Source organism: Temnothorax americanus, unplaced genomic scaffold, assembly GCF_048541705.1.
Source record: "Temnothorax americanus isolate GAGA-0224 unplaced genomic scaffold, ASM4854170v1 Scaffold92, whole genome shotgun sequence".
Lineage (NCBI taxonomy): Eukaryota > Metazoa > Arthropoda > Insecta > Hymenoptera > Formicidae > Temnothorax > Temnothorax americanus.
Window position 1 is genome coordinate 89004 of NW_027509815.1, and position 11958 is coordinate 100961.

The following is an 11958-nucleotide window of genomic DNA, read 5'->3' on the forward strand; positions in this document are numbered from 1 at the left end:
ACAAGGAGGAGAGGGAGGGGGGTTCCGAGGATTTTCAGGGGTAGCCTCCCCCACTGTCCTCTCCACAATTGCCAAGAACGAAGAATATAAGACCGAGGGGCTAAGCTGATCCGACAACATCAAGATTCTAAGATCTTTGTCCATAATAAAGCTAAACTGATCCCAATCTGTGTGCTTATTGTATAATTTGGTTCGCTTACGTGGGAAAAAGGAGGGGCCTCTGTTCATTGACGATGTAATCAAAACCGGATAATGATCCGATCCCCAGGCATCATCTAAAGTCTGACATCTCAGTCTAGGAGCAATGGAAGCATGACAGAACGCCAAATCAATGGTTGACGGGCCGCACGAAGCATTGCCCAAGAAGGACGGAGCACCGTCACTTACTAGAACGAGTTCAGTATCCTCGATTGCAGACGACAGTGGCCTACCCGATTGACAGAGGAACGAAGACCCCCACGCCGGGCTGTGAGAGTTGAAATCACCTACGAACATATATCTATTAAGTCCATTATTGTTATCAAATTGAGTGAAAAATCTTACCCACTCGTTTTCAGAAATTTGACCACTCTGAGGGGGTCTATAGCAAGATATAATAATAAGATTAAAATCGGAGAAAAACACTTCAATTGCACATGCTTCTATTTTACCTGCGCAATCCTCCAGCACAGAAATCTCTCTGTATTTAAGGGCATGACTAACCAAAATAGCCACCCCTCCACCTCTACCTATAACCCTATCCCGTCTTATCGTATCGAACCCTCTCAACATGAAATTAAATTGTGGTTTAAGCCATGTTTCCGAAATTGCTGCGCAATCGAATAATGTACTCTGCCTTTCCAATTCTTGAAAACGCTGTAACAAGGAATGTGCATTCCAATGTATCAACCTAAATTTATCCATTTCAAAATATGGATTAATAAAAATATGGATATGAAATAAGAAAAAACCAGAAAGAGTAAATTAAAAAAAAGTAAAAAAAATTGTAAAAGAAAATTTACCTATTCAGTAAAAATATAAAAATGAAGAAGTTATTAAGATTAAGAAAAAAATGCAAAGCTTTAAGGCAAAGCAAACTGATTAAGCTATTAAGCTATTAAAGATTTTGTAATTATAATAATAACAGAGGGCGTTAACGCGTAAAAATGTAAAAAGAAAAAAAAGAACTTTTGACAAAACTCTATTCTTTTATGTTCTCCTCGTGGAGCTTCATGGTTCTCTCTAGCCTAGTCACCATCCAAGAGTTTGGATGAGATCTCCGGAGCCACCTTCACAAGGCTAGCAGCAAATGTTCTTCCTCTCGAACTGGATTGTAGACTTGTCGCAAAGTTAGACGCAGACGTGCCGCCCCTCGACGGAAGAAGAGGGAAGTTTCTTGAAGAAAACGCTGGCGGCCGCCGATCCTCATATAACGGGCAATTTTTATTTTCCCTTTTCTGAACTAAGACCCTTGCCTCCATAAAGGGAAGATTATCAACGGCCATAACTTTTGCAATCTCGAGGTTCTTTATATATTTAGGGCATTTTCTATCACTAGTAGCGTGTTCTTCCTCGCAATTGATACATTTCTTTGGTTCGGAGCAAGGCTTCTCCTTGGAGCTAACATGGTTCTCACTGCCACATTGCAAACATCTGGGATTCCTTTCGCAAAATTTAGATAGATGACCAAATAGGCCGCAGTTGAAACAGAGTCGTACCGACCTTTGAAACGGTGATGTATGAGCAATTGTTTTGTAGATCTTTATATGGTCCGGCAATTCTTCACCCAATTTCTGGACACAGACCGCCTCCGAGTCCGATCAAATACCAGTGGTGCGATCCCTCCTCTTCAGCCTGAAGAGGTCAGAGATTAGGATATCCTGATTCTCTTCCTCGATTACAGTCTTTAGCTCAGTCAAGGATAAGTCGAGAGGAATACTTCTTATAACAAATTGACTAGTTAATTTGAATTTCGGAATGTATGTTATAAATTCTTCATCCTTAATGAACTTGTTCCTCAGAGCCATGTTAGCCGCGGCCTTTGACGGAAATGTAACCCTCCACGTGTTGAATGAAGAAGGCGCAACACTATCATATTTTACGTTCGCTGACCTGAGTTTTTTAGCCATTGTAATCATTGAGAAGCGTTTCCTGGGCTGATCCTTTTTCGTAGGGATGCGGAACAAAACTATAAAGGGGGCTTTTGTGTAAGCTCCATACAAAGTAGTCGACTCACTTGACCCGGACTTGCTGTCCTGATTCTTAATTGGTGGGATAACCTCTCTTTTCGTATTTGACTTACTCGTAGTCGTCGGGGCTTGTTTACCTGCTCTTATTATTCACCACGGATCCTGCAGCCTCCTCCTCTTCAGTGGAAGAGGGAAGGGGACGCTTTCTTGATTCATCTTCAAACTCCATAATTTCCGTCATTTCCCCCTGATAATTCTTTGGTTGCGATATAAAAGCTTGAAAATCTTCCCTTGCATCTTCAAAAGTAGGCGAAATGGGGGACGGGGGGTTGCCCCCAGCCGACATGTCGGCTGAAAGAGGTTAACGCCCCTCTCGTCAAGAAATATTCCTCACACGCAATGGACCGAACAGTAGCCCCACACAAAAAGACTCCCGGCAAACAGCGGACGCGCCTGTGCTCACACAGGGCGCTCAAAAAATGACTCAACTATCCGCAAATTAAACTCACTCTCAATTTTAAGCGGGAGATAACTCGCCACCGTGCGCACGCCACGATGGCGAAACCGGAAGTCTGTTTATATTAATTCTGATTGCAGACGGACCTTCGGAAACACTAGCGCCTTCTTCTTTTAACATAAATAACTAAAAATCTATATTTCGGCTAATTACTGAGTTTATAAATATTTAATTAAAATTATCTGGGTGACTCACAAACCTTTTTAATCACACTTCATAACTCTTCATACAAAATACAAACGATTCCGTATAAAAACTTTTATTAATTTATTTATTTCGGCTAAATGCATGGTGTAAAAATAATTAATTAATTACAATTAAACGAATGACTCACAAACCTTTTTAATTGCACTTCAAAAGTCTTCATACGAAATACAAACGATTTCATATGGTAGATTCTTTCCCGGACATTCATTTCCGGTCAAATACATACGAATATCTTTTCGCGATTTTCTGCCGATGTTAAGGCCTGTATTCATATGGCAGTTTTATAGATGTTAGCCTTAAATTGATAGAAATAAAGCTTAAATCGTAGGCAAATAAACCAATCTTCGATTACTTTAATATTTGAGATAATTTTTCGTTTTTTTTCGTTTTTAAGACTAATAATAAACCAACAAACGCTAAAATTAGACCAACAATCATCAGCAAACGATTACGCATCGATTAGGCTTTTTTGAAATTAAAAATAAAATTTTTCCGGCTAACTTAATGCTAATTTTTCTTTTTAAATTTAAAAAAAAATTAAAAACCAACAAACGTAATTAGGCCAACAATCACCAACAAACGACCAACAAACGATAAAAAAATATAAAAATTAATAAAGTCGAAGTTGACCGGCTAAGTTACCGGAGCTTGCGTCGCGTCACGACGCCGCGTCATGGTCATGAGTTAGGGTTGATTTATAATAGCCGTAACCGTTGATTTAAGCCGTAATCTTTAAGAAATTGACCAATCGCAGTCGAATGTGAGAAGTATAATCGACTGTGATTAGTCAATTTTTTAAAGATTACGGCTTAAATCAACGGTTACGGCTATTATAAATCAACTTTTATCCAATCAAAACGTTTTATTTTATGACGTCATTTCCGACAAGATCTCGCGTCGAAAATGACGTCATAAAATTAAACGTTTTGATTGGATAACTCATGACGCGGCGTCGTGTCGCGACGCGCGACCGGCGCGACGCGTGTATACGCGTGTAGTGGGAACCAGTGGGAACGCACCCTTATGACGATACTGACGCCGAGTGTGTGCTAAAAATGATATAATATAAAAATTTGTTTTCTGATAGATAAATTTTTTATGCTTGCAAAATAAGTGAGAAGTTTAATTATTGCATATGTATGTTGTTTCTTTATTTTTTTCTTGAAGTATATAAGTATAATGGAATTTACTTAACCTAATATAGGTTAACCTAATTCACTTAATATAGTTCAACTTAACCTCACCTCAGTTTATTCTTACCTAACTTTAAAACGATTTTGACAATACTATTTGACTCATCATATTGTGTGTACATACAAAGATCGAGAAGAAGGAATGGAATCTACATCTAGCAAAGTGGAGTATCATCATGATTTATATTGATTCCCTTTCTTAATTGTCATATGATATTTATAATCTAATAATATTGATTACTATTATACTTTTATTACTTATATTTTAATATTTTAATATTATATGATATTCTTTTCTAAAATTACTTTAAATGATGAATTTATTTGTGCAAATTATTTTTTACTTTTCAACAATTTCTTAGAATTTATGAGGCAAAGTGTCCCACTACTTATATATCGTTTAAATAATGGGTAATAATAATCGAAGCACACATGTGTGGAATATTTGATAATTTCCAACAGAATATATGATTGTAGGATGAACAGAATAACCAGGAAGATTCGGACTCTTCAGAAATAGATGAGATAGAACCTAGATTAAAATATGTGAGAATACGCAATGATCTGGAACATATCCTGCAAAACGATGCAGCTAGCTGCATTGCTGTACATCCAAAGGTAAGAACTTTACGAATGATGGATTTTTTATTTTAAAGACAATTAAGTTGTTTTGACTTCACAGATAAATAAAAATGGGACTGTAAAATCTCTTTATTAATTTTGCTCTTTTTTCTCCAGTTCCTCTGTCTAGGATCACATTGGGGAATGATCCATCTTCTAGACCACCAAGGAAACAATATAAAATCTAAAACATTACAGGCACATACAGTGGCAGTCAATCAGATATCCATAGACTACAATGGGGACTTTATTGCCTCTTGCAGCGATGATGGAAAAGTTTTCATTTATGGATTGTACAGTACAGAAAACAATCACAATATGAGCATGAGCAGGCTAGTTAAGAGTATAGCGATTGATCCGAATTATAAGAGTGGCAGTGGTAGAAGATTTATTACAGGTTTAACATATATCTTAAATTTTAAAACTATATAACCTTTTTATACTAGAGCTCACAACAGAATTAATTTTTACAGTGTTGATTTTAGCTTTTAATTAATATACATTTACAACACATCTATAGGTGATGACAAGCTAGTACTTTACGAAAAGACTTTTCTGGCCAGGATGAAGCCAACAGTGCTGTGTGAAGCAGAAGGTGGAGTCAGATCTGTTGCGTGGTCTGGTCGCTTTGTTGCATGGGCATCTGACACTGGTGTGAGAGTCTATGATCTCGATGCTAGATGTTCACTAGGACTCATAAAGTGGTCCCGTACTGCAGAGTAAGTGCTGACAAAAAGTTATATACAACTTTGCGTACATATTGTAAGATTAAATCAAGTTTTGATGTCACAAGAACTCTAAACAGACTGAAACTTTGTGGAAACTACTGATTATTTGCCTATTTTACAAGAATTGTTATACATTACTAAACTTAAACCTAATTCACTCACAATCAGAACTGAAATTTTTCTATCATATTTCATATATTTCATGTGGCTATTATACATAATTTTATGCAGGGCATCACCAGAACACTACCGATGTAATTTGCAGTGGTCCGATGACAAGACACTATTGATTGGATGGGTGGACGTTGTGCGTATCTGCCATATTAGGAAACGTACCATGCAAGAAATGGTGAGCCGAGATTTGCCCGAATTTGTAGTAGATCCAGGTAATCAGTAAAATATACTTTACTTCTTTTCGAATCTATTCCAATATGGAAAGGTTAGGATGAATCCAGACTAATGTCCATTTCTACCAATGTAGATTAACTTGAATCGCGGTTTAACTTACTTTTATGCAACACGTGCATGGAAAGTGGCCCATTACGCACGCTACGCGTGCGTGATAGACCAATTTCCACGCACTTGCAACAACATAAAATAGAGTGTGCAAGCCGTGCGTGAAGATGAAAATTCACGAAGGCGAGTGCGTCAACTCCGCACCCGTGAATTTTCATCTTACAGCACTTGTTGCACAAATAACTATTTCACAACACCTCCACGGAAAGTTCGTCTTTCCATGTCTGTAGAGAGGGGCGAAAGCGGCCAATTTCACGCCAGGGCGGCATAGCGGGGGGAAAGTAACCACTTTCCTCCCTAGGGAGGAAAGTAAGCCCTGGCTTGAAATTGACCACTCTCGCCTCTCTCTAGGCATGGAAGTCGAACTTTCCGTAAAGGTATTATGAAAAATATCGTGTGCACTTTGGGGCGAAAGCTTTTTCAGACTCGTGTGATTTGCCACCCTCGCCTTCGGCTCGGGTAGCAAACTTCACACTCGGCTGAAAAACGCTACTTTTCGCTTCTTGGTGCACAATACTTGGTATACTATTTATCTTATTCTAGTTTTTAAAATTAGAGAAAGATAAAAGGTAAGTTAAACCAAGATCAAAGTTAATCTACATTGGTAGAAACGAATATAAGCAAGGTCGAATTATTACGAATGAAACACTTACCTATGAATATGAATATATATTGTGAATGCTTTTCCTTTGATATATTGAAAAGAAATTAAACATATTTATCGACATAAATTTGAATTTGTTTACATTTATGGTGTCCTTCATTGAAATAAACTTATTTACTCATGTTCGGATTCTTTGCTAAATCTGGATTCATGTTTAGAACTAATTCTTACGATTCAATTTGTATTATAACAGTAGGTATTCAAAATGTAGGAATCATTCAAGCAATTTGCATTTTACTTTTCAGTGTCAACGTTTCAAGTAGATTTTTATATATCCGGTGTAGCACCATTGAGAAATCAGTTAGTATTATTAGGATGCCTAAAGGAACCGGATGAAGATGGAAAAAATCAACGTCCAACTCTACATGTGGTTGAACCAAAATATCAAGATTTCTCAGTAATATGTGCAAACTCGCTTACCTTACGTGGTTATAAGGAATACAGTTGCAATGATTATCACTTGGATTGTTTAAAGGAGGAAAACAGGTAGGCAACAAAATTAATATCATAAAATTAGTGTATTAAAATCAACTTGGGACAATATGTGATTTTATGTGAAAATGGTTGACTCCTAGTCGATAGATTCTGGTTTCAATCCCCGATTTTTATTATTCTATCTTTCGCTTTTATAAGAAAGCTTTTATATTGATTGAAAAATTAAAAATTGTGAGCGAGAGAATACAAAGTGACAATGATAATCTGTTTTCAGAGTATATTTCAATTAAATATTAAAATCGATTTAAATATGTGCCATAATCATTTAACTTACTTTTAATCGCAGTTTATTGACTAAATCGGTTTTGTATACGATGAAAGAAAAATTTAAGATAATTTCTAAATATTTTAAAAATTAATTTTAACAAATAATTATTTTTTTATAAAGTATATGTATTTTATAGAAAATTTTTTATATTAATATGTAACAAGTTACAAATAAATTTGTCTAATGTTTAATATATGAAAGAAGAATAGAATAGCTTTGAATTCAAAATTTACTTTACTTCCATTTTTAGAACTTTTGGTATATACTTTTTTAATTTAATTTAATTTAAAAAAAAATCTTTAAAATCATCTTGATGTTATTTTTCATGGAAAAAAATTATTTACAGATTTTTCATTGTAAGTCCGAAAGATATCGTAGTGGCCAGTTTGTATGATACGGATGACAGAATCGAATGGCTATTGAGCCATGGAAAGTTCGAGCAAGCTTTAGAAGCTGTAACAATAAATAACGGCAAAGATTGCAAGATGCATACTGTATTGGATGTAGGGCGTATTTATTTGGATCACTTATTAGCATGTGAAAAATACGATGAAGCTGGAAAGCTTTGCCTCAAAGTTTTAGGACGAAATAAAAAATTATGGGAGGAAGAGGTGAGAGAAACGTCATCATGGGCCGTTTTCAATATCCATCTTGTGAATAATAAGACTATTTGCAATTACATTTAAGCCCGTGTTCGTAAAATTTTTTCGCTTTGGTGTGAATATACTTTTTTGCTGAGACAGGTTTACAAATTTGCCCGAGTGCATCAACTGCGTTCAATCTCGTCCTACTTGCCGCGGGGTGACGTTATCCTCGATTCACTAATCTATGAAATGGTCCTGTATGAATATTTAAAAATGGATCCCGATGGTTTCCTGCAACTGGTCAAGGAATGGTCACCGGATTTGTACACAATAGCGGCGGTAGTTAACGGCGTATTGGAGCATTTACTGGTTCACAATCAACGACAGAACGTATTATTAGAAGCGTTAGCTATTTTATATATCCACGATGGCAAATACGATAAAGCGCTCGCTATGTACTTGAAGCTGCGGCACAAGGACGTCTTCCAATTGATCCAAAAGTACCAGTTGTATAATTCCGTGTATGACATGATCGAAGGCCTGATGGATCTGGACACAGAACGTGCCATACAATTTTTTCTGGAGAAGGACAGAGTGCCGTCTGACGTGGTTGTACAAAAGTTGCAACATAATCATCGTTATTTATATTTGGTAATAAATAAATATATAACGTTTACATTTTTATGTGAAAAATATGCGTATATTTACAAGAAGCATTTGATATATTGTAATTCAACCGCATGCAACATTTATATTTTCTTTAATTATTTTGTTTGTCTTAAATATTTTAAATATGAGCTATCAGTTTTAAATAAGGATTTAATTGTATAATTTTGTTCCTTTTTTAGTATCTAGATGCATTAGATAAAAGAGACACAAAGGATTCAAAGGGCAAGTACCATGGTCTTTTGGTACGACTGTATGCCGATTATTCAAGAGACAAGTTACTACCGCTTTTACGTCGCTCTGATAATTATCCAATACAACAGGCTCTGGATATTTGTAGTCAGCGTCGATTTTATCCAGAAATGGTGTATCTGCTAGGTAGAATCGGAAACACTTCGGAAGCTTTAGCGCTCATGACAAGAGAACTCAATGATATGGAAAGTGCAATAGCATTTTGTCAGGAACACGATGATGAAGAGTTGTGGAACGATCTAGTTAATTACTCACTTGACAAACCTGGTATGAATCAAATGGGTTTCTAAAAAGAGTCTAATGTTAGAATTGTTAGAAATGTTAAAAAATTAATTCAAGTAAAGTTTAATTCAAGTAATAGTTTTCACACGTTTCAGCGGCTATTACATTTCTCCTCCAAAAGATCGGCACCTATGTTGACCCTAGGCTTATGGTGCAAAGGATAGAACCCACTTTGGAAATTCCAGGCTTAAAGAAAGCATTGGTTAAAATGATGTGCGACTACAATCTGCAGGTGTCTGTGCAGGAAGGTTGCAAGAAAATACTATCTAACGATTATTTCAATCTCCACGAGCGACTTGTTCGTTGTCACCAAAAGGGCATATTTGTCGACGGTAAGCACGCTTTATAAAATCTGATCTTGAAAATTAATCTTGAAAAAGAATATTATATATTTGTAAAAATTGTAAAAAATTATAGAACTGATTTAAACAAGAAAGTTTCAAAGAACTGTTTAAAAAAATTGTAGTTAAATGTATCTATTATGTTAAACATTTTGATAAATTCTTTATATGTGACAAATGTAACGGATTAGTAAGCTACTCTTTATGACAATGCAAAATTATCACTAGATTTATTTCATAGATGATCAGATGTGTGGAGCTTGCCATAGGAAGATAATTGTAAGAGGTATTTACAAATAACTAGTTTGAATTAGTCACAATTTTAATTGATTGATATGATTATAATTTTCCTTTAAATTTTTTTCCCCAGAATCGCGGAATATGGTTGTATTTTATTGTAAGCATTGTTTTCATGAAGATTGTCTACCCAATTTTGATTTGGTTGTACGTATTATATTTCTTCCATACTAATTTGTTTTATTTTATTATTGATGGATTGTGTTATAATATTCTTCATTTTTCAGGAAAATTGTGTGATATGTAATTCGCAGAAAGAAATAATGCCTGGCAGAAAATGATAAAGGTAAAGTTGTACTTATGCAACATGTTGGAATATCGAAAGCTTTAAATGGACTAGTATCATATTTCAACCAAGCATTTTGGTATAGCTAAGATTATGTTACATTAATGTATATATATAAACAAATTTTTATATATAATAAATAGGTTAAAATTACATGGAAAAAAAAACAAGTAGGTTTTAATCAGAATTAGATATGGTAAAGTGCACATAATAACGCATAAACATTTAATTTATTTCGACATATAATGCAAGAAAGAAACTCATATGACTTTTTGCTCTTGATGTCATAATTCAATACAGTTGTAAATAAAAAAACAACGAAAAGAATTTCTGTAAACTAATTGAAAGTCTTTGTAATCTCATTGCTTGATGAAGACAATGACATTTTATTTATAAATTATGTACATTTCTATTCCTTTATTTAACGGTTTAAACTAATACAAAGATATTTGTAAAAAAAGGAAGTAAAAGTAAATAAAAAATATTTCATACAACTATTAACTCGACTTATTAAACTATTTTTTGAGTATATAAATATATAACTAAGTTGATATTTTTTTTAAAAACTTTATTTATATTATCCAAACGATTTTTATCAAGTTGTAAATTTTGCACTCTATATAGATCGCGCAAAAGCCGCAGGATCAGATTGATCTCTCGATAGATGCAGATTTATGTCAATCATCAGATTGTTTCGCCAATATTGATGGTATCCCAGACTTTCGTTTCTCGGGCAAATGTTTTGAAGTGCTGTATCGTGAAGTTTATGACATCGACAGGTCTCACTGATGAGAAATTAACAGTGAGAAGTTTAATACTATTTATCAAAATAGATTAAGCGCAAAATTTATCCAATGAGTGAATTGAATTACCAACAAGAAGAGTCTGGACATAATCCGCAATTAACTGCTTTATCTCAAAATGATCCGCTATGTAATCCGTATACTGAGCTATATTACAAGACTGTTAAAAGAAGAACTTGCATAAAAATTTATTTGTAAAAAAGATTATATAAATTTATCTTAAAAAATAAGTAAAATTCAAACAGCTATAACTTTGTTAAAAAGTGTGCAAATTCCTTATGAGGAAGCTTGTATTTTATTTGTTGTATAATTATCAGTATTTATTAGTTTAGCTTCCTCATAGAGGAAGCTTTATGAGCGAAATAAAGCAATGTGCAAATTCCTAATTTGCACACTTTTTATTTTTATTTTTTTAATAATAATTTTACGGGCGCCATCTTCTTCTGAGTCACAGATGATTGTTCTGAGTGTTATCTCATTGGACTTTAGAACCCGGGTAGAGAGAGAGATACCCTATATTTAAAAAAAAATTTAAGCCGCGATATCTCAAGAATTGTGGAAGGTTTTCTTTTACGGGACCTCACGGTACCTCACGGTCCCTCACGGTCTTACATACAGGTCTGGAGAGACCTTTGGAGACTACCGCCAGAGAGAAACGAGAAACCTGAGAGAGGCCATCCCGGCATTTTTCGTCAATTTTTCTGTGTCGTGTGGGGGTCGAAGGAATGATCCAACTTCGTACTTCACACAACGTTAATATATTTTAAATAATAATACAATTTTCAGTTACTGCGTACAGCCAGGACGTAAGTCAGAACGATCAGAAAAACAAGAGAGAGCTAACTCAAGCGTTCCTAAACGCTTCGGCACCATGACCATGCGCAGCGCGCGGCTGAGGATGTAAAACCGATTGGTCAAAACTTTCGGCCAATAGCGTGGCTAGCGTTGCCACACTACCCTCCCCCTAGTGACTGAGCGGGTAGAGTGAAGGTGACGATCTTCTTCTTGGCCTTAGGTCCTTGATAGGCTCTAGGTGCACTTGGACCAGGTGTTGCTGCATCCTGGAGGTT

General features: G+C 35.3%; 2 protein-coding genes across 8 annotated transcripts; one reads left to right on the plus strand and one right to left on the minus strand.

Annotated features, from left to right (window-relative positions):
• The first annotated feature begins 3892 nt into the window (after positions 1-3892).
• Positions 3893-10196, plus strand: Lt (vacuolar protein sorting-associated protein light). 5 transcript variants are annotated; one of them, XM_077425943.1, is made up of 14 exons: positions 3902-4029; positions 4214-4248; positions 4563-4703; positions 4824-5103; positions 5227-5425; positions 5666-5820; positions 6860-7100; positions 7724-7988; positions 8121-8612; positions 8810-9146; positions 9257-9493; positions 9744-9788; positions 9873-9946; positions 10027-10196. In XM_077425943.1, the coding sequence occupies exons 2-14, from the start codon at positions 4228-4230 to the stop codon at positions 10078-10080; spliced, it is 2541 nt and encodes an 846-aa protein (XP_077282069.1). In that variant the 5' UTR covers positions 3902-4029; positions 4214-4227; the 3' UTR covers positions 10081-10196. The 5 variants fall into 5 exon arrangements, with proteins under 5 accessions (XP_077282071.1, XP_077282068.1, XP_077282070.1 ...); XM_077425945.1 differs by having other exon boundaries at positions 3893-4248; positions 4548-4703; XM_077425942.1 differs by having other exon boundaries at positions 3893-4248.
• A 187-nt stretch (positions 10197-10383) lies between these two features.
• LOC143908317 (ciliogenesis-associated TTC17-interacting protein) lies at positions 10384-11744 on the minus strand. 3 transcript variants are annotated; one of them, XM_077425948.1, is made up of 4 exons: positions 11505-11744; positions 11317-11401; positions 10958-11048; positions 10384-10870 (listed from the first exon to the last, which is right to left on the minus strand). In XM_077425948.1, exons 2-4 carry the CDS (start codon positions 11323-11325, stop codon positions 10770-10772), a joined length of 201 nt encoding a protein of 66 aa, XP_077282074.1. In that variant the 5' UTR covers positions 11326-11401; positions 11505-11744; the 3' UTR covers positions 10384-10769. The 3 variants fall into 3 exon arrangements, with proteins under 3 accessions (XP_077282074.1, XP_077282076.1, XP_077282073.1); XM_077425950.1 differs by having other exon boundaries at positions 11478-11744; XM_077425947.1 differs by having other exon boundaries at positions 11317-11744.
• Between the last annotated feature and the right edge of the window lie 214 nt (positions 11745-11958).

Excerpts from the sequence above, each read along its gene's own strand:
- LOC143908317 (XM_077425948.1), bottom strand. Across the intron at positions 10,871-10,957 it reads TGTCCAGACTCTTCTTGTTG|TGAGACCTGTCGATGTCATA; the intron begins GTAATTCAATTC and ends ATTTCTCATCAG.
- Lt (XM_077425942.1), top strand. The coding sequence starts at position 4,228 with ATGGAATCTACATCTAGCAAA. Across the intron at positions 7,101-7,723 it reads TGTTTAAAGGAGGAAAACAG|ATTTTTCATTGTAAGTCCGA; the intron begins GTAGGCAACAAA and ends AATTATTTACAG. Across the intron at positions 9,947-10,026 it reads TACCCAATTTTGATTTGGTT|GAAAATTGTGTGATATGTAA; the intron begins GTACGTATTATA and ends TTCATTTTTCAG.